Source organism: Syzygium oleosum, unplaced genomic scaffold (genome assembly GCF_021117445.2).
Source record: "Syzygium oleosum isolate NSW1041296 unplaced genomic scaffold, Sole_v2.1 Sole_v2.13, whole genome shotgun sequence".
NCBI classification, from domain to species: Eukaryota; Viridiplantae; Streptophyta; class Magnoliopsida; order Myrtales; family Myrtaceae; genus Syzygium; species Syzygium oleosum.
In genome coordinates, this window is record NW_026607497.1 from 4,832,256 (window position 1) to 4,860,218 (window position 27,963).

The 27,963-nt window shown below is 39.3% G+C and overlaps 3 protein-coding genes across 5 annotated transcripts; 1 reads left to right on the forward strand and 2 right to left on the reverse strand.

Annotated features, from left to right (window-relative positions):
* Positions 1 to 643: 643 nt before the first annotated feature.
* LOC115674923 (indole-3-acetate O-methyltransferase 1) lies at positions 644 to 4,295 on the reverse strand. The gene is made up of 4 exons (XM_030597446.2): positions 4,077 to 4,295; positions 3,312 to 3,734; positions 1,920 to 2,195; positions 644 to 1,231 (listed from the first exon to the last, which is right to left on the reverse strand). Exons 1-4 carry the CDS (start codon positions 4,185 to 4,187, stop codon positions 878 to 880), a joined length of 1,164 nt encoding a protein of 387 aa, XP_030453306.1. The 5' UTR covers positions 4,188 to 4,295; the 3' UTR covers positions 644 to 877.
* Positions 4,296 to 11,360: 7,065 nt separating this feature from the next.
* Positions 11,361 to 15,778, reverse strand: LOC115674950 (putative BPI/LBP family protein At1g04970). The gene is made up of 7 exons (XM_056317375.1): positions 15,483 to 15,778; positions 14,813 to 15,379; positions 13,903 to 14,042; positions 13,063 to 13,414; positions 12,663 to 12,911; positions 12,141 to 12,266; positions 11,361 to 11,720 (listed from the first exon to the last, which is right to left on the reverse strand). The coding sequence occupies exons 2-7, from the start codon at positions 15,251 to 15,253 to the stop codon at positions 11,541 to 11,543; spliced, it is 1,488 nt and encodes a 495-aa protein (XP_056173350.1). The 5' UTR covers positions 15,254 to 15,379; positions 15,483 to 15,778; the 3' UTR covers positions 11,361 to 11,540.
* Positions 15,779 to 23,104: 7,326 nt separating this feature from the next.
* Positions 23,105 to 27,934, forward strand: LOC115674952 (syntaxin-51-like). 3 transcript variants are annotated; one of them, XM_056317457.1, is made up of 7 exons: positions 23,105 to 23,341; positions 23,443 to 23,729; positions 24,672 to 24,890; positions 25,724 to 25,929; positions 26,083 to 26,183; positions 26,306 to 26,350; positions 27,608 to 27,934. In XM_056317457.1, exons 3-7 carry the CDS (start codon positions 24,676 to 24,678, stop codon positions 27,737 to 27,739), a joined length of 699 nt encoding a protein of 232 aa, XP_056173432.1. In that variant the 5' UTR covers positions 23,105 to 23,341; positions 23,443 to 23,729; positions 24,672 to 24,675; the 3' UTR covers positions 27,740 to 27,934. The 3 variants fall into 3 exon arrangements, with proteins under 3 accessions (XP_056173432.1, XP_056173431.1, XP_030453339.1); XM_056317456.1 differs by lacking the exon at positions 23,443 to 23,729 and having other exon boundaries at positions 23,105 to 23,343; positions 24,675 to 24,890; XM_030597479.2 differs by lacking the exon at positions 23,443 to 23,729.
* The last annotated feature ends 29 nt before the right edge of the window (positions 27,935 to 27,963 follow it).

The window sequence follows — 27,963 nt, forward strand, 5'->3', positions numbered from 1 at the left end:
TGCCAATGGGCAGTACACTACCCTTGAAGAATGGCTCTTGTCGTCGCCGGTCTCGGAGAAGAGCTCCGCAAATAGCGAAACCTACTTGCTCAAGCATTTCTCCAACAGGGTCCACCCGGCGTTGCTCGACCATATCAAATCGTCTTCAAATAGGCAGTCAAGTTTCTCGGAGGACAAATTACTCATGGAACTCAATGGTGAATTGGCGGACGGGTCGGGCGATGCGCGAGAGATTCCTCGTTCTTCCTCTGGCCGGAGCCAAAGTGAGAAGACGAAGAAGAGGGTCAGCTTCAGATTGCCAGAGAAGGATGAAATCATCATCTATTCTTCACCAGAAGTGGAGGGACATGATGCAAGTGATTGAAGCAGCAACATCACTCGGTGATAGAATTTGAATTTTCAGCCTATGTAATGACTGCCTCAAGAGACCCCCACTCTAGATGCGCGGTACTCTGCAGTGAGCACTTTCTATAGACTTGTGTTCTAACACAATGAGAATGAGACAATAGTGCTGTGCTGTTTACCAAAGCATTACTTAAGCTATGTTGGTAGCAACTAAAGGCCTGACGAATCATTCACATAAGAAGCAAAATAAGATCAGTGTTCCATTATTCACTTGGCATGGAATTAGAGGGAACACAGGGACACTAACACGCGCATATTATTTGTGAAGATAACTACAGTATGGATCAATATCACACAAAAGCACACAGACAATGTCAAAATGAAGGAAAGAAAGCTGCCTGCTTCTCTCACCGAGTCTCACTACGCAAAATGTTAGTACTTTAACCCAAAAGAGAGGCACAGAAAAGTGGAAAAAGACAAAAGTACTGAGAAATCCCAAATTCCCCTATTTTCAAGAGCCCTGTTTGTTTCTCTAAGCAAAGGATAGCGAAGCAACAATGTGAAAGAACTGTAGCTGCTCTAGTAGCTCCTTGGCGTGGCTCGTGGCTCGACGCTCGACCTGTAGGAACAGCTTCTCGCTGAGCCGATCACCAATGTGGGCATCGACTAGGACCCCGGCCACGCTCCGGCAGCTGGTGGCTAAGGCCCGGCCCACCTCGGCCGCGTCGTCCGGCTCGCTCACCACTAGAGGGCTCCCCCCTTTGAACACCTCGAGCTTGTCTATCGCGAAGGAGCCGTCGGCTTCGACTACTTCCTTGAAGTCCTGGAGGCTCGGCGCGTACACCGGAATGTTGAAGCTGTCGCGCTTTTCGCTGCTGATGAGGCCCTGTAATTACATCCATACTGGTCAGTTCTAAGTAAAGGCATGCAAAACAATTACCAAACTTTGATACGTAAATGGAACTTAATATGCCCAAGATTTACTGACGTTTTATTACATGAACACTAGTTATGGGCTTATACAATGCAATTTTATCAACAAAAATCTTCTTTTTTTCCGGGGGGACAGGAAAAGGATCATACTCGATGCATCCTTGCACTCAACCTTATCAACAAAATTTTCCTTACGATTCGTCCTTCGCATCGCAGCATCTTCTGACCGACAATAATCACCGTTGAACTAAATGAAACTTTCTTGTCTTGTTCCAGCACATGATCACGTTGTCGTTTGACTAAAGTTCTATCCTTTTCCTTTTTCGTAACAATGTCTCCAATAGTGGGTCAATGGTGTGGTGTGGCGTGGCCCGCCAAAACTGGCCTTTCGGATATGATATTGCAGGCCTTCTGATCAGCAGAGCTCCACAATCGGATCAAGATCAGATGGCCTACAATTCACAGAGCTAAATCATGGTCGCTGACATTTCATCATGCGGTCTCATGACGCCATGGCGACACCTAATCAATCACCATAGCCTTATTGCAGTAGTACTCAATGCACATTGCACTCCCAACTGTTCACACAAGCCCATAAGGAAAGCACGAGTTCGGATGTCGACGCGATGTTTTTCGATTACCTCTTGGACGAGATCGTCCCAAGCGTCTTGGAAGTGGGTCCCGAAGAGGAGGCCGGCCCCGCCTTGGTCGGCGGGGTCCACGGAAGTCCGGCCCAGACAGACGAGGAACATCGATCCGGTCCGCTTCATTTCTGGTGATCTTGATCTCAAGAAGCTCGCCAAATCAGCCTGGAACCGCTTCTTGTATGCATTTGCTGTGATCTCGCTCGCGCCGTGGATGAACACCCTCCCTTTGTTGTATGCTGGCGATCTCTTGTCCATCACTGCCTCCGGCACCTGTGTAGACGATCAAGTCATTTCTTTACAATCTTTATGGAAATGAAAATTAGGGGTTTATCGTAGTCGTTAGGGATTCTTAAGTGTGGCGCCGTGGTGGTGGGTCTTGCGCTAGCGTCACCCCGGGTTTGCGTCGCCGGCTGTCGGCTGTACGGCGGTTCCCGGGTCATAAAAATAAAAAAATAAAAAAATTAAGGGTTTATCTTGTTTTGTTCTTTGCAAAAACAAATAGAATGCATTTCATCCGGAGCATCGTTCAAAACTTGACCAACACATTACGTAGTTCTACAAAATGGTCTGAAACTTATCGATCAAACTTATGACCGCATGTCGTTTCGCGATCAATTCGAAGTTGCACTTCACTAATTCCAGTTCAAATGGCTGGGATTCAAAATGATGGAGGGCGATCGAAGATCTGTCTACAAAACTATGGATCAAAGCATCACAAATCATTTTTTATCAACAAAATGAAGAGGTCCAGAGGCTGACTATAGCAAGGCAGTGAAAGCATAATTAACAAATGCCTTTCCACTGTTTAGTTTCAGAGTTTGAGCCTGAAAGTCCAAAACTGCTTTTCCAACGTCGGCCCCGGTCGGTAGCATTTTGGTCCGATCCATGTGGGAAATCCTTTTCGAAGGCCGACGACTTCCAAGCTCTCATCATGACCTTTTGAGTCCCTTTGTCGTTTACCCAACCATCTCTCGTGATAAACTGATAATTTTGACGGTCGTTCAATTTTTCAATTTTTTTACATGAAAAGTCGCCAATTTTTCAAGTTTTGACCAGAAAAGTCGCAAATACTTGGCCGAAAAAAGGAGTTCATGTTTTGCTCATATAGTCTACTCACCGTCTAGAAAACGATATCATAAGCTATATAGAGCCAGCCATCAATGACTGCTTAGAACATCCACTTCCCATTTTAATTTCTTTGCTAATTAAGATGTTTCCAAAACAATCTTGTGCTTAAATTTAACAATTCGTAGGATCCTTTCGTGATTTTATTGTCCTAGCTTGTGCTTAACGCTAGTCATGTGTGATAATACACCGCAAAAGATAGCAAGTAATGCAGAGACGCACCTAAATGGAACTTAGTTAGAATATTTACAAGATCTTTACCTGAGAGAGCCAGTGCAAGGAAAATGCTGAATGGAACACGTTGACTGATCTCGCTGGGAACAGCCGGCGGTAGAAAGACCCGGGAACTCCGGCGGCGAAGTAGGAGCGGTGGTGGTCGGCGGCGAGGCACTCCTCCATGCTGCCGGAGCCGTGGGCGGCCAAGGGTGGGAGGAGCTGGAAGAGAGTGTTGAAGTCGTTGCTCGGAAGGTCGGAGAAGAAGGCCGAGAACTCAGGCGGCTCGATCCCGAGGGCTTCGAACCGCTTGGTGATGTGCTTGATGATGACGTCGACGATGTAGATGGTGTTGTTGCCGCTGGAGCAACCCAGGTCGACCACCACGAAGGGGACTTCTGGGGAGGTCATGAGTTGGACCCTGTCTAGGGTTTCTTCAAGGAGGTGAAGCATGGAACGAGCATGTATGGCCTGCATGGAAAATAAAACCTTTGTTCAGAGTTCATTCTTTTCTCGAAAACTTTCAGGAGATTAAAAACATTGGTTCCTTTTGAAGGTTGAATGAGTACTTTAGGCATTAATAAGAATTTGATGAATAGATGTACAAGGAAATCGGTCTAGCTCTCGGACCAAATGAAATTTTGCCGCTAAAAGCTCCGACTTTGTCGAGGAGAGAGGAGAGCTAGATCGATCTTGTTTTCTCAAATCATGGAGAGAGATCCGGTTTACGACACAAGATGGAGTTACGTGACGGCTTAGATGATCGGGAGAGAAGGAGATGGATATAACTAAGATGAGCGAAGTAAGCCAAACCTGAGCTTGGGAGTTATTAGCATAGCTGTTCTCTCCTTTGCCCCCTTTCATGGAGAGCAACCTCTCGAGCTTGATGTTCGAAATGACAACGTTGTCTCCCTTAAAATCCATGGCTAGAGTGCGTGATGAAGAACGTGATTCTTCGTTGATATATTTAGTTTGTTGAAGTGAGAAGAGAAGAGACAAGAGTTGGAAGAAGAGGCTGGTGAGGTTGATACTATATATAGAGAATGAAGAAGTTGAACTCCTAGGGTACGGTTAAATAGGGCAGGAAAGCTATCAGAATTAGGTTGTCGAGTAATTAGAAAGGACCATGGATCGTGGGATTTGGATCACTACAACATTAAGATGTTAATTAGTGAGCAAATCGAGGTTTTGACTCTAACATTCCTTTGTTTTGCAGAAAATGAGTGATTTGAAAATCGTTTTCCTAATAACGATTTCTTGTATATCGTCCACGAAAATGTTTAGACATAGATTGTTATCGATAATGAAAAGATTTTTCATTGACTAATTATTTCAAGTAATACAAACGATTATTTTTAGTAAAATATTTTTCAAATAATTTATTTTTCGCGAAATGAATGGAGACCCTACAATTGCTAAATTATGAGGCACTTAAATGCAATATGTTACATAATCATAATCAAACATTCTGTAATAAAATCTCATATTTATTTTATCTCTAGATCCTTTTGTACACCTTATCTAGCTTATCAATTTGTTGTTTTAATTGTGGTGGGTTAATGGATTAACGAATGTGAGTAAAAACGAGATACGTCTCTTCAGTTCATGTATATTTTAGATTCGTGTATCTACTTAATTCACGTATTTCTCGAGTTCATGTATCTCTTGGATTCGTATATCCACTTAATTCACGTATTTCTCGAGTTCGTGTATCTCTTGGATTCGTGTATATACTTAACTCACGTATTTTTCGAGTTCATGTATCTCTTGGATTCTTGTATCTATTTAATTTATAGTAATCAACTCTCACAAGAGAAAATAATTAGCACATTAAGACGAGATAACTAGAGAGAGAGAGAGAGAGAGAGAGAGAGAGAGAGAGAGAGAGAGAGAGAGAGAGAGAGAGAGATTATGGATAACACTTTTTTTTCATATGGGTGTTTATTTTGTAAGTAGCTTTTGTTGCAGTGTGATGGGATATACACGAAATCACACAGACATGGAGATCACATGCAGCGACAAGGCTGGCCCAAGATTGACGCCTGATATCCATCTCGAGACACTGTCTCTATCAATGATGTCTGTCCCCACAGAGAGAGAGAGAGAGAGAGAGAGAGAGAGAGAGAGAGGGAGAGTTAGGGTTATTACAGAAAAACACATAGATTTTTGGACAATTTTCTTTATAAATTCAAGCTCAAGTTTAATGCAGCAAAAGAAAAAAGAAAGGGTATGCAAATTAAACCAAAGAGGCCTTTGCTCTTTATCTGATGTTATCTAGAATTCAGCAAAACTTCGAGGAGGTGCTTAACAAGCTACAAATTATTAGAAAAGGGTGGTTTTGGCATGACCGAAAATATTAAGAGAAACTCAATAATGTTAAAGATTCGAGTGTCTAATATGATTCTATTTATAAGCTGCAGCTACATCACTCGAAATTTCAATTCTATATATCGTTTTTACTATCCCTAACTATTATGGTTATTTGGCATATCAGGAAATCATAAACTTTGTACATTATTAGCTTTTTAATATGTGGAAAAGGTGCCAATAGTATTCAGTGTCCCTATAACCGGTCATTCCAACAAGACGAATCGTTCAGTCTAGATCAAACACAATGCCGCCTATATGTTTTTCATTTATTTTTTGTCTTTTTGTCAGAGCAAAGCACTTACCCAGCAATAAAGTACGCTGGGTTTTTGTTGCATCTCAGTACAGGGACAATCACTACAATATGTGGGGGACTATGTCCTTTGTTTTGTCTGGTTGTGATTATTTCATCAAGAGGTGTTTTGAACGAAAACTTTTGCTGTGCGATTATCGTTTGAGTTTCGAAGTTGTCCCAAAAGAAAACCTTAAGTTTCAAAGGAACCAGAAGCATACAACAGCAGGGTTTGGCTTCATTGTGGACATATGTCATGCATGTACACCAGCTGTCTTCTGAAGCGGAGACGAGCCAACCAGCAACAAGACAAATGAAAACCAGCACCAAATGATTAGTTGCCCATTATGTTGCTGGGTCCTTTCCTATGTGCAATGGAACCGCATTAGATAGACCGCAGCCACACACACACAGAAGCCGTCGGCATAGTGTCGGCACTGGTGGAGGCCATGTGTGGTCTGAGGCACGACAGCAGCAGGGGCGACGGCGGACAACTGAGGATTAAGAGATAAAAGCGCAGGAGAGAAATCAACTCATTCTTGAACTTGTTGTGTCATATTGAAATGATATGTGTTGGAATTTGGTGAATGGGAAAGATGATGGGGGAAATCAACGAGGGTAGATGATCCTCATCCCTTATTTCTTAGTATATGCGATCGACTTAATTTAATGAATTACGTGCAAGAAGTATCTTATCGAGTGCAATTATGATGCAAGTTCCTTTACCTAACAGACAAATTGCCGGATTATCGGATATCAAGTTAGAGATAGATTGTGTAAACAGCCATACTTGAGCTAACCCGATTTGACAATGGCAAAGACGATACAAGCATACTATTTTTCTTTTTCTCCTTTACAAAAAAACGAGGTTAAAAGAAGAATAAGTATAGTATCATTGAAAGTAAATTACAAAAGATAATTGAGGATCATGTCGAAAGTCGCTCGCAAAGTGATTAAATGAAAACTATATACAACTTTATGTCACTAATAGTGCAGTTCACTAGTTGAACCTGAACATAAATTACGTTTGAGAAATGATTAAAAAGCTTCGGTTAGAATGGCTTTGAACCAAACAGTAAGCAAGCTTTTCTTCCCATCATCATGCTTCTTTTTTAAAGGAGAAAAGATCGTCCTTATGCAAGGACATACTGAGATCATGGGAATGGAAAGAGATCATATTCCAAGACAAACAGAGATGATTTAAATATTGCTTGATTCAAGTCATCATCCCAGAAATCAAGTTAAGTTTGTATACCTAACCCCCTTTTAAGTAGTAATTAGACTCCTAGTCTTTGTTGGATTGATGTTTGTGTTGAAAGCCACCAATCCCTCGAACAAGTTCAGCCCGTGTGACACACTTGTGTCCAATCACATGACAACCATTACTATGTCAAAAAAATTAGCTCTTATAACCTTCATCATTAGTGTAAATCACGGTAATCTAGCTTAATTTCTAATTTAGATTCTTTTCTGCATCAAACTTACTAAGTGCATGTTGTCGAAAAATTATCTTTATGCATGCGCTGGTAATCAATTGGCACAAGCATATTGATTTTAGGTTGCTTAGGCAATCGAGTAAATAGAAACTTCACAATACATCGGTCGATATCTTCTTTTTTACAACAGAAAATATCTAAATCCTTTGGTTCGATTAATCCCCAAGAACGCATTGAGTGAGGCTCCACCCATTGTGTGGATGTGGCCTTCGGGTCGATGGAGATTTACTTTGCCCTCATATCTCGTTTCCCGCAATACCGAAAAAGAAACAAAAAAGAAGAAGAAGAAAAAGGATCTTTGCTTGTAATTTCACGCATATAATCATGTTATCCTACCACTAGAGTGAAAAGGAAGTGATTGCATCACATGCTAGGAGGGAGGGGCCGTGGAGTGGAGAAAGAGCCAAATCCAGAGACCGGAGAGCACGATGATAAGAATATGAAATCAGCTTTAATTCACTCGAAAGACCCGGAATTCTGTTCTCTAAATGTTCTTTCGATTGAAGTCCACAACCCCTTTTCCCAGGGAAGTCCACGACGCCGTGATAGTCGCCGGTTCACGTGAATCTAGGCCGGACTGTTTCACCCCTTTAACGACCAACTACCCCTATAAAGACTATCATAGCGTGCTTTGCGTTTGTTGTATTGCCTGCTGCTGCTAACCCTAGCCATGCAGAAAGGTTAAAAAATGAGAGAGCTATGAGTCGAGTCAAGTCGGTACGTAGAGTCGCTTTCGGTTACCGTGGCGTTCCCGTGCTGTGTGTTTTTTTCTATTGAAATGATTACGGCCCTTGACATTGCGAGGTACTGTTTCATGATTTCGACCGATGAAGGTCTTCTTTGAATTTGGGAGAGTCGGAGAAGAAAAGTGGAGAGAAAAGGGGAGAAGAGAGAGAGAGAAGCTGGTGGAATGGTCAAAGAAGATGCTAATCATGCCCTTGTCCTTTAGCATTTTGTCGAGTGAGAAAAGATGAAATGTTTTGGATTTGGGAGGGTCAATCGCCTCGAAACAAGAAGAAAAAAGGCACTGAGGGCCTGTTTAGTAACCGATCAAATAGTGCTTGATTTCATTATTTTATTATCGAAAATAAAAAAAGAACAGAAATTCGTTTGGTAAATTTTTTATTCCGAGCACAAATTTATTCTTAAAATCAGTTTTGGTTGATTTTTGATTCTGGAAACAGGAATTAGAAATAGAAGATAATTTTTTTTTTCTTCTTTCCTGGCCGGTTCATCTTCTTTTCTGGTTTGTAGCCAGTGGGCCAGCGAGGGCTGGACCCTCGCAGCTTGGGTAACAGTAGCCCTCTCCGGCCTTTTCCAGCCCTCGCCTGAGCCGACGAGGGCTGCCCTCGCAGGCCATGGGCGAAGGAAGGAGAAGAAGAAAAAAAGAAAAGAAAAAAAAGAGAAAGAAGTATTAAAAAATTTAAATATTATTAATAAAAAAAATTTTTGTGCAGTTACTAAATGCATTTCTGTTCTTTTTTTATTCCAGGAATAGAAATTTTGAGCCGTTACCCAACGCTTTCAAATGCTCACAGATTGTTTCAGGGAACAAAATGAAAAAAGATTATTTCTGAGCAAAATTTTTTTTCGGAAACAAAAAAGTTACCAAACGCATCCTAAACTGTTGTTTCATTGTCGAGGGTTGTTCAGTTTTGGCCCTTGTCTTGGCCTAGACCCTCAAGAGCAGTCATGCCAAGTTGCCGACAAGTGAATTTTAAAGTTAAATGTTTCATATTGAATTGACCGAAGATGAATATGCAGTCTTACCTGCTCTTTTGGTTTGGAAATGGATAACAACTCCAAGCAAATTATGCTGCCGGATAGCAACATCAAACTTCGTGAAATCCAAATTTAATGAAACTACTTGGAGACTCATTTACCAAGAAACGACTAAACAGGATTTAGTAGATTGTGGTAGCTGTGTATGTTTACAACTTATTTGATTGCATATGTACTGACTCTCACGGGGGAGTTTATGGTGTAGAAGCTTGATAGGCGACTACCCGTCAATTTATTTGTGTCGGACCTATATGAAGAGTACGTAATATCGAGCAATTACATCAACCTATGCAAGATGCAATGATCCGATGTTCGCGCAATCAACGATAAGATAGATTTGGCTCCCGCGATCCACTTGGTCGTCCTTGTAAAATGTGGTCGTCGAGCAATATTCCGACCTCCACATAACTCCTTGCATGAAGATACAGTAGCTTCTCAATCTTTGGGAACCAAAAACGAAAAGAGAAGCTTCTAAGTGAAGCCCAGACATATTGGAGGCTTTTGGAGATCGTCTGGTGTGCCCTTGCTAGGTGGATTCACTACAATAGATCCATGATCTCTTAAGGTTGTCTATAACTATAGGTACATCGTATTAATTGTCCTAGACATTGTCTTATTCCGAGCGTACATTGAGCTGCTGTTCCACTTACCATTCATTAATGTTTGATTCTAGATTCGTGGGCAAGATCAAGCAAAGAGTTCGCCCCCGTGAGTGAAATCAAAGACAACTTTAATCTATAGGTCATAGCCATAGAATAGAAACTAGGGGAAAAAGAGAAGCTTTAATAGCCAGGATTATAGCCTATATAGCCTCTTGGCATGTACCGTTTATTTATATGATCGTTCTGGTACCAGGAGAAGCGTGGGACTCGTGCAAGGACTCATTGAAGCCGCGAAGACCCAGGCTCACAAAAAGGATTTGAGTTCATGCATCTGTTGAATTGCATTGCAAGACATTGTTACTACCCCGATACTATGCTTGAATATGAGGCAATGTTTGAGGTTGAATCCTAACGTATCGATGTTGAATAGCTCCGGAGAGCGCTCTAGTTCGCGACATTCTTGGTATTTGGCGAAACTACAACGATTGATTCACTTAAGCGCCGATTTTTGCCCACCGGTTTATAATGTTTAGTATCGCTGATGATTTTTATTTTTATTTTTTCGAAGAAGTTTTTACTTTTGCTCTAAGTGTGCTGGCTAGGATTGTAATTACTTATAAAGACCTCGCATGTTTAAAGGAGACTCTATGCACGGAAGCGAAATACACTCCATATATATAATTACAATAGAGTCTCCTTTTAAGTGTTCTCCAAAAAAGGGTGCCACCAAAGATTTAATATTATTAAAATACGCTTTGCTTATTGCAAAAAATAAAAGATTGTGATGCTTCTAGACATCATCTCAGTAAAATTAATAATTTACTTAATTGCGAAATTGAGTATTAATTTTACTTTCTTTTCTCCCATTACATCTATAATTCAAATTGTCGAATTAAATTTAATTGGTATTAAATTTTTTTTGCCTTTTATGATACATCTTTGTTATATATTTTTCATATAAGTCTATAGATCTACAAGTATATTCAACGGTAATACATATAGCCATCTCTAAATCATTCGAGAACAAATAACAGAATTTTTTTTGGAGCGTTACATAGAATTTTGTATAGTTTATACAAATTGTATGTACTGTAACTTTCATGGAGTTATTTAATTTAAGTTAATAGCATTATTATAAGACCGTGGACTTAATGGCATACTTCATTTTTTTTTCAATTATGATGGTAATTCTTGAATCAATTTCCATAAATATTTCCTACATTTATATAATTTTCAATAGATTTCTCTTTGTGGTTTGAATCTATTTAAGTTCACATTGATTGGTATTTTTCTTTTTTTTTCCTAAATTTTTTTCTGTTTCGACTTTTTTTTTTCCAACCATCTTCGAGGTTCAAATAAGGCTATTAATAAGAAAATTGATATTGAGACATGCATTGTATCTAATTTTGTAGCTTTTTTAATACAACGTTCCAACTAAGAGAATGAAGAATCCAAGTTACTAGACTTTCTAAACTATAATCTACATAATTTGTCAAACTTTTGTTCAAGTAGTCCAATACTATAAGCAACTTAAAGTTACAAAATTTGAGGAATTCCAGATAAAAAATGTATCATGCTATAAGGACAGGAGATGAGGAAATATAAGTACCTAGTGACTTATTGCACAAGAAATTTTGGGCTTTTTCAACTATACTAGGCTTTACCAATCTACGACATATATTTTCCCAACTGTACATGACCAAATTGCACCCTTCAAGAAGTGAAATAGCTGCTACAACTAAATCAAAACTGACGTCTTGTAGCTCACGTTGCTGCAGATCAGGATGCCCGAATCAGCATACCGGATTCTTGCATTCTTGAGAGCGAATCCATGAGGGAGTGGCAGTGGGAATCCCCTCATAAGGTGTAGGTTCACGTAAGGAACAACCACGGTTTTGATGACTGTCGACATTACCGTCTGCACAGAATGTAGTAGCAGGTGATTTCAGTGACAAGTTCTCCACTGGACCAGTAGAAGAAATCAATACACATAATGGGAAACATCCGTATTCATTGCAGCACTTTTAGATCCTGTCCTGATGTATTTACCGTGGCATTAACATGAGCAAATGCAAAAAGAAAGTCTCGATTTCTATGCGGGATGCCATGCCAGTCCTTAGATGAGACTGGACAAGCATGCACAACGACGTGAAGTACTGGTGCCCAATAACAACTAAGGGATTCAAACCACAGAAAAAGTTATAAAGAAGAGAATCTTGATGGCCGCACAAGCACCATGACTTTCGCCCACATGCTAAATAAGGTTTAGGCTTCCGTGATTGTTGACAGGATCCCTCTGTCGGTTCACTTTGTAATCTAAGAGTTTAAATTAATATACCTGAACCAGAAGCATGTGCAGATTACCAATATTGCTCCACTTCAAAGAGGCAGAGAGGTGCTCCACTCTAATGCTTCCAGCCAAATTATTCTGCAGTATATGTGCCGAACCCGAAGTATCTATCACCTGATTCAATAGGGAGGTTACTACCATCATTATTACAAAATGTTTATCATTTCCAACAAACCACTTGAGCCAAAAATAAAGGGAGAGAAAGAGCGACAGAAAAGGTCAATTCCTCCAAAATAAATCATAAGCTTATCAATTTCTGAATTTTATAATAGCCAGGATTTTGAATTATAGCGAGTGTCTAATTCAGGTCAATGGGATGACGGCTGTTAGCATCGTACAAACTCTTCTTTCATACTCTATGCAAGCTTAATCTCTGGCACCAGTTTATTTTAGGTGTTTCATAGCTTGAAAACAATAGCGAATTATAGCGAAGTCCATATTTAAGCACAACCACTATGACAAATTGACACAAGGATGCTATAGATTGCAAGAGTTGTTGAATCAACACACCAGTGAAACGCAGGCAACTGGTATGACTTCACCGGCATCCAGAACATCAACTATGACATCTGCGTAGATGGTAGCACCAATTCCCTGGTTAGTAACTTTTGTAAGAGGTGGAGCAGATACGGATATGTTAAGGTCCATGTCGTCATTTGGATACTGCTTGTACAATTGAGGCACGATGTGTTTCCATCCAGCCGTGTTCAGTAAGGCTTGATCTGGTATCTTGTCCACAAGCCAGTGCATATAATCTGCCTGACCGAAATAAAATAAAAAAAAGAAAACATTATCCAGTAAACCAACGACACCGATCAGCCTTACATAAAAGCCTAAACATACAAATAACCATATCAAGCTTTTAATCAGTTTCATTACTGGAAAAACAGGAAACAGAATGGGAACTTACATTGAAGTAGACCATAGATGCTGATTTAAGTACATTTTCATGTAAGGAAATCTTAATCATTTCATTGGCACCGGTGCAGGTAACTGAAGTGGTTTGTTGTCGGTGAGGATAGTTAGATGCAACGATCTCGTCTTCTGCTGTGAATAGTCCATTGACCTTGAAGTCAATGGAAGAATTACTCAACACTGGATCACTCACAAAAGTAACATTCAGAGAAGCCACATCACCAACTGGAATTTTGTTTGGAAGATCTTGCAGTAAGGCATCTAGCTTCAGTATTTCTTCCGTAATCTTCCTGGGAATAGCTTCCTCAACTGCCGATACTATTTTCCCTTGGAAAGCACCCACTACCCTGAGATTAGAGAAGTGAAGCAAACATAGTAAGTAGCAGGTTTCATGCAGTAACCAGAAAAAGGGCAGGTCCAAGCAAAGCTTTTACAGGCAATTTACAGAAGCAAATATTATTTCTCTAGACATGTAATCAAATCATTTTCAGTGTTGGCAAAGGCAAATAACTGTTAAATCATCTGTCAAATTACTGCAAAACAGGACTGACTTGGAGAAACCCAACCTTTTCAGCATAATATAACTAGGTGTGGGTGTCTCTCAAGTCATTAACCAATGCTTTTGACAGCTTTCAGTTCATTGAACACCACGCTTAAGTTTTCATGATTTGTTAACAATGTACTTGTTTTACCTGGAGAGAAATCAATGGGAGACACATGCTAACACTTTTCCATCAAAAACTCAAAGATCAGCTAGTGACCCCAGAAATAGTGGATAAATTATTAGCCATTGAAAATTCAGAGAGAAAAAAACTTATTCAACATGATTGCATACCCTTGATATAGCCAAGATGACCCACCATCTATTTTGATTGAGATGGCTTTCACATAGCATCCACATTCAAGGACAGATAGCTTTAGGAAACCACCCAGATCCTTCAAGTCCAACGTAAGCCCCACTTCCATATCTTTAACCTGTCATTTGCAGCACTTCTTAACACAATCTTTCACAGCATATTCATGATTAAAAAATGCCTAAGAATCAGAGAAACAATAACATGAACTTATAAAAGTTGTGCTGCAATTGACTGAGTATACTAATGAGAATGAAGCATCACATTCATAGGAAGCGAAACATCATCCCATTTCACAAGATTGACAAATCTTTTAAACTTCCATGAGATAAAAGACACAGAAATATGATGAGATTTTTACGACAAGCTTTCAAAGAGATTAGGAAAAAGAGAAGCCGGAAAAATTGAAGGAGAACTGAAGAAACTTAGTAAGCATCGGTTAGTCCTAACTGCATAGAATCATCGAAGTTCCAGATGAACTTCAGCACTTTCTGTCATATAAAAGCTTAGCTTACCCATCATCCAAGCAACTATCCCCGACTCAATCGCAGATATTCACAATGCCAGGTACAATATCCTCTCTTCATCATGTTTGAATATCATAAACTTTTCCCTTTCCTTTTGACTACTATGTTGGAAAAGCAACTGCACCCAGATCAACTTATGCTCTGGAATCTAATTAAGTTCAATATTAAGACTTTCTTTTCAATAAGCAAATACTCAAGTTAGACTGTCAAAACTGTTACTACTGTATAATCCAGCAATTCATCGAATTGTACAGAACAAGACTAATCAAAGAAGACATACTAGAACCAATAAAATTCAAGCTCATACTTCACTAATTCAACAAGAAATCGTGAGAACAAATTCAATAAGAGATCTTTACGGTACCTGCACAGAAGCACTACCTTCATCGGATATTGGTATAGGTACCAGCCACGTACTATAAGAATACTGCCAATTCATGCTCAAATTCGCAGTAGCACCAGAAGCTATTAGCACAATACCCTCTTCACCAGTCTTGACATACGAAGAATCTATCTCGACCCCATCGATACTGATGTTCCAAAGAACAACATCAACTCTGCCCACAACTGGGATTTTCAGATATTTCTCAATTTGTGGCAGCTTAAGCGGGATAATTGAGTACACCGCTCTGCGTATGAGCAAGTCTTTAGCAAAATCAAGACCCTTGTCGGACACGAGTGTAGAAATGAAGCCTTCTTCATTAGCACGGACCTGGGTACTCGCAGTACTCAAAAGAAGCGAAACAACGAAGAAGAAGAAGAAGAAAAAGAAGGACGAAACCTTGAGCTGTGATGAACAACACATGTTTGTTGATAAAATCAAGCTCGAAGAGGTGCCGCGGATTGAACAAGAGGAGTTTTTAGCACCTGGGTAATTGATAACGTGTTCATCGGGGACATGGGCAGAGAAAGCTTCAAAGCAACTGGCGGTCTGTTAATCAAAATATTGGCAACCAGAAAGAGAGAGAGAGAGAGCAAGCCAGAAAGGAACAGGTGGATTGGTCGATACAGAGGAACGGAATTCACATCCGTACAAGTTGCAAGAGAGTGATTGAAGTTTTTTGGAAGCTTGTTCATTAAAGTGAACAACAATCGGGATGAATCTCTCAGATATGATGAGCAACGACAACGAACGGGAGATGAGGCTGCGTTTACAGGGCGTGAAGTTGGTGATTGTGGAGAGGGATAAGATGAGACGGAAGCACGAGATTCGCATCTAGGGGGATAGAATCTCCCCTGTTCCTTTTCCTTCTTCTGTTTTTCAGGTTTTACGGCGGGCTTGGAGAAGAAGGTATTCGTACCTGCGCTGCGATAACATACCTAACTCTAGTGGAATTCTGCATATTTTAATGCTTCTATTCCTTAAAAAAGGGTCCATTTTTCACTACTTAGGTTGCTTTATTTCATTGAAAATTTCATGATATAAAAAAATAATTTTCATGAAAATAAATTTTAAGGAAAATAGTTAGTTTTAATTTATTTGGTGTCTATTAATAGGGAAAATGATATAATTATTCTTGAACTTTGGCTCAATGTGCAATATAATCTTTGAGCTTTAATTTGTTTAATGATGCATAGACTTTTGGTATATGTTTAACTTAGTCCATGAGTTATATGAAAATGTGCATATTGGGTTAAGTTCAAGGACTATATTACACATTGAATCACAGTTCAGGGATCATTTGTTTCATTATTCCTTCATGAGGGTGAATTCTTTCTTGCAAGATTGGGAAGTCGTTTTCTCCCAATCTAAGCTAAACTGTTTTTCGTACATTGATTAGTTTTCAGTCATCAAAACACCGGAAAGTCGAAAAATAATTTTTCGGAAATAATTTTTTTAAATAAATGGACCCTAAATATATTTTTAAGGAAAATTGAGAATTGCTCTTATTTTTCGGAAACCTTTTTGCAAAACCAAGCTGGCCCACTCGATTATGCTGTTTTTCGTCTTCCCTTTTCTCTTTGGAATTAACAAGTGGTTCATTGCTGGCCCACCTTGCATGAACTGTCAAATGATCGATGAACTTTTCTTTTCCATATCGGCGTTGTCGAGACGACGACGTGGCCGGTCTGAATGCCGCCGGTGACGTGCGACCTCACGTCGATAAATTACTGCATTTCTATCAATGAATATATGATGAAATAATTTTCGTGATTTTTTTAATCTATACGATTCTATACTATTTTTCAAAGAATCTCAATATTTCCTTTTCTTTTCCAAGTACCCCTTATCTGCTCATTTTATATATATGTTGTGCCCATGCATAAATGTGTAAATTAATACTTTTATCTTATATCCCACACGTTTCATTTTTTTAGTTTAAATCTATCTATATATATTTGACAATAATCTTTTTAAGACCATCAAATCTGGAAATATCTTTCCGATTCCGTGTACATACATATAACTTCTCAGTATTTATCAACAATTTATTCCCATTAAATATTTCTAATAAAGCGAATTTGATTAATCCTTTTCTGGTCAGGTTTTTGCTTGATCTTGCTAAGGTTAATTTAGTGCAAAATCTTTTTAATCTGTTCAAAACTCGAGAGTTAAAAGTCAGTTTTCCTTGCTCGCCACATTTTAAATTATCATTCAGAATTCAAAAAAGTTATAAAAAGATATGACTGTTATGAAATACATGAATGAATATTCATTATATTCAATGTACCTATTATGGCACATTCGTAACCTACATACATGAATGAATATTCAATATACCTATTATGGCACATTCGTAACCTACATTCTACGTATGAATGTCCATCTCCCTATTCAATGTATATATTCAATACATTGACATTAATGATATGTGCATCCTTGTTTACTTATAAATAGGAGCTTATATTTGGTCATTGGGTAAGAAATCATATCAGAAGAAGAGAATGAAAGAGGAAAATATACACGCAATATTTTACAACACGTTATCAGCACGAAGATCTACCAATTGAGTAAATAATTTTTGCAAGGTAAGTATATATTCTCTTTTTTTATTAATCAACTTATACTTCATCTTCTTCTATCAATTTTTTTTCTTTTGCTTGGCCTGAAGCCAAATTTTCAACCTAAAAGTATCCTTCTGCTCCTGAAGTGGCGGTGGATATTTGGAAATCCTTCTAATTAATTTAAGGATTCATTTGTTTTGCAAGAATTATGGCAAATATTGAAAAGCCCAAATTCCACATCCTCGAAGTGAGTGGAAATAATTATCTATCCTGGTGCCTTGACATGGAAATGCACCTCCAAGGGCAAGATCTTGCTAACGCAATTACAGAAGACGGAACCTCAAATGCAAAAGATAAAGCAAATGCACTGATTTTTATTCGTCGTCATTTGCATGAGAGCCTGCAGACTCAATATTTATCCGTTCGAGACCCTCAGACCTTGTGGAAGAGGTTGAAGGATAGGTATGATCATACCAAGACTGTTATCCTTCCTCAAGCACAATATGACTGGCAAAATCTCATACTACAATATTTTAAATCAGTGTCTGACTATAACTCCGCTTTATTTGATATTGTTTCTCGGCTTGAGTTATGCGGTATCAAGCTCACTGATGCGGAACTGTTAGAGAAAACTTTCTCCACCTTCCATACTTCGAATATTGTATTGCAACAGCAATACCGGCAGCGTCAATTTGACACATACTCTAAATTAATTTCTGTGCTCCTCACTGCTGAGCAAACTAATGAATTGCTGCTAAAAAATCATGATCTTAGACCTGCTGGCTCAAAAGCATTGCCTGAAGCACATGCTAACTCTGAGAAAATTACTGACCATTTTAAGGGCTACAAGCGCAGGCAAGAATATAATCTTCGAAGGGGTGGCAGAAAATTTAACCGCCCTAGGAAATCTAATTTGGCCCGAATCATGACAAAGAAAAGAAGCCAAAGAAGGTAACTAATGAAAGTATTTGCCATCATTGTGGCATGACTAAGCACTGGTCACGTACTTGTTGTACGCCAAAGCACTTTGTTGATCTATACCAGGCATCTTTAAAAAATACGGGCAAACGTGGTGAATCTCACGCCATTGAAATTAATCCTGCTGCCATAACCACTGTTGAGGCCAACAATATCTCTGTTGGTGGGACTCCTCTTGCTCCTGAAGTAGCAAATGCATCCCTGGATGTCTCTGATTTCTTTGAGGACCTCTGATTACTTTGATGAAGCATCAGACTGGTGGATGACATCTTAGACTTCGAATTTTATGATTCTAATAATTTCTTTTCTAGTTGTTTTTCTTTAAATGTATTACCTTTTATTGTTCTTTAATATGGTTATGCAATGAAATGCTTATGAACTTGACATAATATTTATTATTTTGAAATTTCCTATAACTAATATGAAAATTTTATGATACTTGACACCTAAAGTTGTCAACATAAATGCAAATGGAAAACACCGAGAAAAAGGAAGATGTTTGTTTGCTTGATAGTGCATCAACGCATACCATATTTCGTAGTAGACACTTTTTCTCGAGTATGACATTGCGTAAGACACATGTCCATATAATATCTGGTCCTATTCCGATTATTGATGGTTTCGGGAATGCCACAATTGTTTTGCCAAAAGGCACCATCCTGCATATTGAGAATGCATTTCTAAGCAGTAGATCAAAAAGGAATCTGCTTAGCTTCAAAGATGTACGCCGTAATGGGTACCATGTTGAGACTATTTATGAGCAAAATAAAGAATATATTGGCATTACCTCTTATAAGATGGGCCTGAAGACCATCCATGAGAAGCTAGAAGCTTCTTCTATGGGTTTGTATTGTGTCATGGTTAAGGCCGTTGAAACCTACTCCACCATATCCTGGAGATTGGTAAACCCTGATCAGTTTGGATTATGGCATGATCGCCTTGGTCACCTTGACGCTTCAATGATGCGTAGAATAATTCAAAATACAAAAGGGCACCCTTTAAAGGATACAAAGGTATTATTGTCCAAAGATTATAATTGTGAAGCTTGTTCACAAGGAAAACTCATTATCAAACCTTCTATAACAAAGGTTGATCTTGAATCCCCTTTATTCCTGCAAAGAATTCAGGGTGATATTTGTGGACCAATACAACCACCAAGTGGACCGTTTCGATATTTTATGGTATTAGTGGACGCATCCTGTAGATGGTCCCATGTTTGTCTATTATCTACGTGCAAATGTCACCTTTGCACGTTTACTTGCGCAGATTATAAAGCTCCGGGCACAATTCCCTGATTATCCAATTAAAAGCATAAGGATGGATAATGCTGGTGAATTTACATCAAAGAGTTTTGATACGTATTGTACTTTACTCGGAATCGAGGTCGAGCACCCGGTCGCATATGTTCATACTCAAAATGGATTGGCAGAATCATTGATTAAACATATCCAAATCATTGCCCGCACTCTATTATTGAGAATGAATCTCAACGATACAGCATGGGGTCATGCAGTTTTGCATGCGGCAGCCTTAATAAGATTGCGCCCCACTACTAGTCTCTTACAATCTCCCCTTCAAATGGTTCTTGGTTATGAACCTGATATTTCACATTTACGCACCTTTGGTTGTGCAATGCAGGTGCCTGTAGCACCGCCAAAAAGAATGAAAATGGGTCCCCAACGCCGTTTGGGCATTTATGTTGGGTTTAATTCACCGTCCATCATTAGGTTCTTGGAACCAACTACTGGTGATCTTTTTACTGCCAGATTCGCAGATTGTCATTTCAATGAGACTATGTTTCCATCGATTGGGACACCTAAAACTGACATGGCTGTGACGCAAAAATCAGTTAAGGTTTTCTCTTGGAATGAGAAAAAATTATCTCAATTAGACCCAAGAACTTCTGAGTGTGAAAACGAGGTGCAGCGCATAATCCATTTACAGGCTATAGCCAATAGACTTCCTGACGCATTTAATGATGCTACTAAGGTAACGAAGTCTCATATTCCAGCTACAAATGCTCCAGCTAGGATAGCTGTTCCCGAAGGACAAGCTAAAATGGATCAAAATCCCCCACATTTGAAGCGTGGTAGACCGATAGGATCAAAAGACACTGTTCGTCGAAAACGAAGGGGAAAGAATCAGGAATCCACTCCAGAAGAGCCCGGTGTTGTGCTTACTCCTAAAGAGATTAATGCCCCTGAAGAGGCACAAACCCATGAAAAGATCACCAACCCTAGGAATACTGAGAATTCCATTACATATTGTAATGAGATTTGGAATCGGAATGAAATCATCATTGATGATGCTTTTGCATTCTCAGTTGCTCATAAAATTATGGATGATGATTGTGAGCCGCAATCTATTATTGAATGCCGTCAAAGACAAGATTGGTCTAAGTGGGAGGAAGCAATTAAGGCTGAATTGGCTTCCCTAGCTAAACGAGAGGTTTTTGGACCCATAACTTGCATCCCCGATAATGTAAAGCCCGTTGGATATAAATGGGTATTTATCCGGAAACGAAATGAGAAAAAAACGAGGTTGTCAGGTATAAAGCCCGACTCGTTGCCCAAGGATTCTCCCAGAGACCTGGGATTGATTACGATGAGACATATTCACCTGTGATGGATATGATTACATTTCGTTTTCTCATTAGTCTGGTACTCTCTGAAAGATTGGAAATGCGTCTTATGGACGTTGTGACGGCATATCTATATGGCTCATTAGACTCGGATATTTATATGAAAATTCCCGAGGGATTCAAAATGCCCGATGCATGCACTCCCCGCAACTTATTCTCAATAAAATTGCAAAGATTTTTGTACGGGTTAAAGCAATTCGGTCGCATGTGGTATCAACGCCTAAGTGAGTACCTAATTAAGGAAAGGTACAAGAATGATCTTATCTGCCCATGCGTGTTTATTAAGAAATCAGAAACCGGATTTGCTATTATAGCAGTTTATGTCGACGATATAAATTTAATTGGAACTCCAGAAGAGTTAGCTAAAACTGCTGAGTATTTGAAAAAGGAATTTGAAGTTAAAGATTTGGGTAAAACCAAACTTTGTCTTGGTCTAGAGCTTGAGCATAAAGCAAATGGAATAATCGTCCATCAATCAGCATACATTGAAAGATTACTTAAACGCTTCAACATGGACAATACTCACCCATTAAGCACTCCTATGGTTGTAAGGTCTCTAGATCTTCAAAAGGATCCGTTTCGTCCTAGAGAATCTGATGAAGAGATACTTGGTCCTGAAGTATCATATCTCAATGCAATTGGGGCTTTGATGTACTTGGCACAATGTACGAGACCAGATATCGCTTTTGCGGTAAATTTATTGGCACGTTTTAGTTCTGAGCCAATTCGGAGACACTGGAATGGAGTTAAACATATTTTTCGTTATCTCCGAGGAACCATAGATTTGGGATTATATTATTCCAAGGATTCCACTACCTCTGGTTTAGTTGGATATGCTGATGCTGGATATAGATATGATCCACATAAAGCTCGCTCTCAAACTGGTTATTTATTTTGTTATAATGGCACCGCCATTTCTTGGCGTTCTACGAAGCAATCGCTAGTAGCTACATCTTCCAACCACTCTGAGATTATTGCTTTATATGAAGCTCGAAGAGAGTGTGTTTGGTTAAGATCCGTTATAACACATATTCACAATTCTTGTTGCTTAACACCGGTTACAAATTATCCCACTATAATTTATGAAGATAATGCTGCTTGTGTTGCACAAGTTAGGGTAGGATATATCAAAGGTGATAGGACCAAGCATATCTCGCCGAAATTTTTCTATACTCACGAACTCCAAGAAAGTCGACAAATTGATGTTAAGCAGATTCAATCCATAAACAATCTTGCAGATCTTTTTACCAAATCATTGCCAACGTCAACTTTTGAGAAATTAGTATATGGCATTGGTATGCGGCGAGTTCATAAGATGCAAGATTAACTAGCCCCAGCAGTGGCTATATAGCTCAAATTGAGGGGGAGATATTGTGAACTATGCATTGCACTCTTTTTCCCTTTTATCCGGTTTTTGTCCCATTGGGTTTTTTCGGCTTAAGGTTTTTAATGAGGCAATTAATGCATCCATAAAAGGGAGAGATCATAAAATTTGTGCCCTGTACTCTTTTTCCCTTTTGTCCGGTTTTTGTCCCACTGGGTTTTTCCGGCTTAAGGTTTTTACTGAGGCAGTATCATTCAATGCACATTCATGAATGCAATGAATATTCAAGGGGGAGTGTTATGAAATACACGAATGAATATTCATTATATTCAATGTACCTATTATGGCACATTCGTAACCTACATTCTACATATGAATGCCCATCTCCCTATTCAATGTATATATTCAATACATTGACATTAATGATATGTGCATCCTTGTTTCCTTATAAATAGGAGCTTATTTTTTGTCATTTGGTAAGAAATCATATCGGAAGAAGACAATGAAAGAGGAAAATATACACGCAATATTTTACAACAATGACATGTGAATCTACAAGTTCTTTTTTTGTTCATTTTCCCCCCAAAAAAAATCTATAATTTCATATTTAGTATTTTTTCCAAAAATTGAATTAACGATGAGGAATGGCGTTGGTATTTTCACTTATGATTTTCTCCCTCCCCCTTATCTAACATTCATCTAATCCTAATCCTAATCCTATAAGAACGAAAAAAACAAGAAGAATAAACTTCGTAATCCCTCTCTCCCTCTCTCTCTCTCTCTCTCTCTCTTTCTGTCTGTGCGTAGTCACCCTTCCTCCGATTTCTCCATAGAAAGCAATTCTTCATCTTCTCCACCACCTTCCCTAACAAGGGGCAACAATCACCGTCGCAGCAGTCGGTACCTCCGTCGGGATCGCCGGGAATCGCGTCTCCGAGTCGCCCCATCCGTTTCCTCGCCTTCTCCGTCGCCACCGCCGGCGAGATCGACAGACGTTAAAAAAGGTGTTTCTCAGTCTCAATTGCTATCTTGTTTCGCTCCTTCAATTCAATTCTTGTACTGGAAGGCGCTCTTCGACTGTTTGTTTCTTTGTTTCGAATGGAAGATATCGGCGCTCAATCGTACCTCGCCTCGTCCGCGGTTTGGGTGAATTTTAAGGTACTAGGTCGTAGGATGCCCCCGTGAAGTGGAAGTGTTTGTTGGACGATAGTACAATGTTGGATAATCTGATTGTTGAGCGGGGACGTGGATCGGTTATGCTAAAGATCATGGTGCTTCACTAGGGGAAAAGAATTGTATGTGTAAGTTGAGATTCGGGTCACAGAAAAGACACAGAAAAGATTATTAAGGCCATACTTCGCAAATCCTTCATGTCCTGTGGCATTCTCCAGGGTACGGTAGCCTTTTCAAAGACTGGAGACCGTATGAATGTGGCCACATTGTAATGGATCAGCAGATGATCCAAGACCTCACGACGGTTCTTGCACATGCATGTAACGTCTGTGACATACGGATATGTGCTCGCGGTGTTCATTCTATAGATTTGAGCTTGTTCTTGAGACTTACTAGTGGATTCTCATGCTTGAATACAAGAAAAGATACTAACTTGGATATGATTCAGGGATATCATACCTTATGCTCTGTTGCTTGCCCACTTTATCATTTTTAGTTATATCTGGTGATTGATTGAGTAGTTATTTTTGCCAGTAGCAATTTGTGGGTTATCCTCTAGTCTGATTCAATGTAGCGAATCACCGTTGGTTGGGTGTACTTTTCAATGGCACGGCAGTTTGTCTTTTAGATGTTCTATCTTACATTTTCACTCTTGTGCCCATTGAAAAGTAGGGATAACAAGTGACAAGCTTTGTAGCTATACTGCATAGCGCTCTCATTTGTTGGCTTTCAGGTGAAGTGATGTGTGTTTTTCGGTATGGTTGAAAGAGTATCTGGGTCTCCCTCACCATTCAGCCTTTAGCTTGAAAGAGCATCTAAGTTGGTTCTCTGGGAATCTGTTGTGCTGATGCCCTATACTCTTTTTTCTAGTTTTAGCAACAATTGATGGTTTTTTTTTTTTTTTTGGTTTGAAGACTGGATTTTAACAAAAAAGCTGTGGATTGAAAATCTTTACTAGTAACTTTCCTTAAGCACTATTATAGATTTGCCTACAGTCTTTACTTTACTGTCATGTCCATTTCTTTCATGCGCGTTCTTTCATTTTCATTATTTATTTATACTGGTGGGCACTTCACAGAAGTCGTACTCCCTTGTATGGTGTCATAGAAGTTATTATTTGTTGCTATACTCAACTGCAATTTATCATTCTTTTTCCTTTAGGAGGATGGCCTCTTCCGGAGATTCATGGATGAAAGAATATAATGATGCGGTAAAACTGGCTGATGAGATCAGTAGCATGATTGCTGAACGCAGTTCATTGCCCACATCAGGACCTGAAAGCATGCGTCATGCATCTGCTACACGGAGAAAAATTACTATATTGAACACTAGACTTGACAGCTTACAGAACATTTTGACGAAGCCCTTCAGCAGGCCCATGTAAGTCCTTTTCATGCCATTGCTTTGATGGTTCCTCGGAAATTATGAACTCTTGGGCCTCTATCGAAGTATCTCCTGGTGATTGTATTGTGTCTATTGATGATTATATCCTTTTTTGAATTGTTTGTGATGATTATATCCTTCAATGAATTGTTTGCTGAATTTGCTGATTGCTGTTTGTTGATGCTATTGCTCTGATGATCTTCCTGTATGTTGATCTTTCTTTATGGCATGATAACTAAGCAACGAATAGACTAATAGCTTTTTGGAATTGTTGCTGGCTAAAATGAGCTTCAGCATATAGTCATTTTTTCATAGTTTCAAGTGTAGAGCTACAAGGAGCCAATTTTCAGCATAAATTTGTACAAGTATATGTATGGAACTTTACTTTGATTGATCTATTTGCAGTCAGTCTTAATGTTTCTCATAAGATTTCTCTCTCATTTCAGGCTAAATATTTACAATGATGTCTAAGCTTCTTCTATTGTTATTATGTTCCTTTAAAGCATACTAAATTTCTTTAGATAAGTTTCTAATCGACTTGGATGGAGTTTTTGGACTCAGCAAACGGCGATTGAATTTCCGTCACGATATGTGAAAGTGGAGTAACGTTCTCACATCAGTCAAGTCTTCTTTGTGTGGTTTGACAAAGAAGCCGAGAGCTTCCGGCTGTTTGAACTATTTAAGCGTATTTAAACTCGTGAATTGTTGTTTTGGTCACTAAAACTGCTGTAGGAAACAAAAGGCTGGTGTTAGTAGGAGTAGTTTCTGCTACTTTTGTGAGGTCAATTATTTTCTGATTTTTTGGCAATGCTTCCTCTTTTCTTACACAGAACGGAGAAAGAGATTAATCGTCGCAAGGACTTGCTTTCAAATTTGAGAACAAGAGTGAACCAGATGGATTCCACGTTGAAAATGTCACACTCTGCTAACAGGGATAGCTTGCTTGGGTCAGAGATAAAGCCGGCGGATGCCATGAGCAGGACTACAGGATTGGACAATCAAGGAATCGTGGTTCTTCAGCGACAAATTATGAGAGGCAAGCTTCTAATCTAGGACTTTTTCACTTGCCACCCTACCCTTGGAATTTAGCAGATGCGAAGTCCTGGACATAGAGTTTTCTGTTCTTGCTGATCTATCATCTATGCACCGGTGAAAAAATTAAGTCTTTGTCTGTGTGTGCCTTTGACAGAACAAGATGAAGGTCTTGAGAAACTGGAGGAGACAGTAGTAAGCACGAAACATATCGCATTGGCAGTGAACGAGGAACTTGACTTGCATACTAGACTAATTGTATGTGATGTGTGTTGTTTATTGTATACTGCATTTTTTTATCCTTTACTATCTCATCTATAGATTGCTGTGACTGAATTTTCCAGTTGGAAGTTTATTTAATTGCCTCTTGTGATCTGCAGGATAACTTGGACCAACATGTGGATGTTACGGACTCTCGTCTTCGGGTATTTTTCTTGCACATACATATCAGCTTTTACGAGCTTGAATTTCAGTGAAGTCAGTTGGTTAGTGTTCAGGATAAGTGGCCTTTCTCCTAGCTACAGTATACTGTGCCCAAGAATTTCAACGAAGGGGATTGAATCTCAATAAACTTAGAATTTGTCATAGTTGTGTGGAACTTTCACAAAAAGAACGTCTTAAATGGGTTCCGAAACATGGAAGAAGGAAGAGACCGGACTTTCTATACTTTCTAGGTTGTTTTGGCCTTGGAGAGCATGCACTAATATATTTCCCTGGATTTTGTTTCCAAATTGTAACGAGGTAGATGTTCAAGGATACATAAGGTCTTTATCTATATGCTTTAAAGGATATAGTTCATGGTTCAAAAATGCTAAAGATATTTAGATAGCTGTTTTAGACATACTTAGGCTGCGTTTGGTAAGACTTTTGGGGAAAGCTTTTGGGAAAATTCAAAGTACTTTAGGCGAAATGGTTTTTTCTATATGCAAATGGTATTTGGCAAAGTGTAATTTAAAAATGCATTGGGAAGCAACTTTGCTTTAGATATTGTTTGGAAAAAAGTATCGCTCTGAAGGACTTTTGCTATTTTTTTTTTACAAAAAGAAAAACCCAGCCTCGCTTGGGTTTCTGCGACCCAAGCGACGCCGTGCTAACCAAGGCAATGCCAGCTGAGGTCTCGCGACTCAGGCGACGCCACTTGAGGTCGCCAGCTGCCAAATCTGGCCTCATAGATCTGGCTTGCCGACAGTGTGTGGCCTCATTGGTGACGCGCGTGATGAGGGCAATTTCGGAATTCGAAATTTTAGCGAGAGCAAAGTTGGAAGAGAAGAAATGTATTAGCATTATGGAAATACTTAAAGCCCAATCGGACTTGCTTTTGGCTAAATGCCTTTAGAGAGCTTTGGAAATGCAAATGTATCTCCCGACAGATATCCAAAAAATTGCCACACGGTACTTGCATTTGCCCAAAAGCCTTTAAAGCCCCAAAGGGCTTTGCCAAGCGCAGCCTTAGTCCAATGGATGTTATTATACTAATACTCATACATAAGAATGCTTTATGCACCGGTGCATTTTTTTGCAAGTTGAGATGTTTTTTCGGTCTGAACTAAACTCTACCTGTTTATTCTCTATCGGAGAGCGTGTGTCTCTTTTATGAATGTCTCTGTTTATGTGTTGCACATTTCATTTGTTAAAAATTTTGAAGGATATTCGTTTTGTTGACTGTTTTGTTGCGAGAACAGCGAGTGCAGAAGAACCTGGCAATTTTGAACAAGCGCACCAAGGGAGGCTGCACCTGCATGTGCATGATTTTGTCTGTTATCGGGATTGTGATTCTGGTCGCAGCTGTATATATGTTGATCAAATACCTGTAAATCGAACAACTGAGAAGCGATTTATATCGCCTGGGTGTGGTTTGTATTTGGCCATGGTGGACATTCTTTCTTTTCTTTTGGGTGTGTTCCACTGTTTGCTTTGTATTTATTCTGAGAATTGAAGCAACTGAGTAAAGTGTGGGCGCGGCTCCATGTGAGGACTGATTGTGAATCCAATCTGCTCTGTTCAGCAAATGAGTAAGTTCAGAGTTTTGAACCTTTTT

What these genes read in the sequence shown, in the direction of transcription:
- LOC115674950 (XM_056317375.1), bottom strand. Translation starts at nt 15,253, where the DNA reads ATGTGTTGTTCATCACAGCTCAAGGTTTCGTCCTTCTTTTTCTTCTTC. An exon ending in AAGGTAGTGCTTCTGTGCAG is followed by an intron (nt 14,043 to 14,812) that starts GTACCGTAAAGA and finishes TGCAAATGACAG; the next exon opens with GTTAAAGATATGGAAGTGGG. An exon ending in CAGTTGCCTGCGTTTCACTG is followed by an intron (nt 12,267 to 12,662) that starts GTGTGTTGATTC and finishes CTATTGAATCAG; the next exon opens with GTGATAGATACTTCGGGTTC.
- LOC115674952 (XM_056317456.1), top strand. Translation starts at nt 24,676, where the DNA reads ATGGCCTCTTCCGGAGATTCATGGATGAAAGAATATAATGATGCGGTA. An exon ending in AAGCCCTTCAGCAGGCCCAT is followed by an intron (nt 24,891 to 25,723) that starts GTAAGTCCTTTT and finishes TTTCTTACACAG; the next exon opens with AACGGAGAAAGAGATTAATC. An exon ending in TCAGCGACAAATTATGAGAG is followed by an intron (nt 25,930 to 26,082) that starts GCAAGCTTCTAA and finishes TGCCTTTGACAG; the next exon opens with AACAAGATGAAGGTCTTGAG.
- LOC115674923 (XM_030597446.2), bottom strand. Translation starts at nt 4,187, where the DNA reads ATGGATTTTAAGGGAGACAACGTTGTCATTTCGAACATCAAGCTCGAG. An exon ending in CCTTGCACTGGCTCTCTCAG is followed by an intron (nt 2,196 to 3,311) that starts GTAAAGATCTTG and finishes TCGTCTACACAG; the next exon opens with GTGCCGGAGGCAGTGATGGA. An exon ending in GGGACGATCTCGTCCAAGAG is followed by an intron (nt 1,232 to 1,919) that starts GTAATCGAAAAA and finishes ATGTAATTACAG; the next exon opens with GGCCTCATCAGCAGCGAAAA.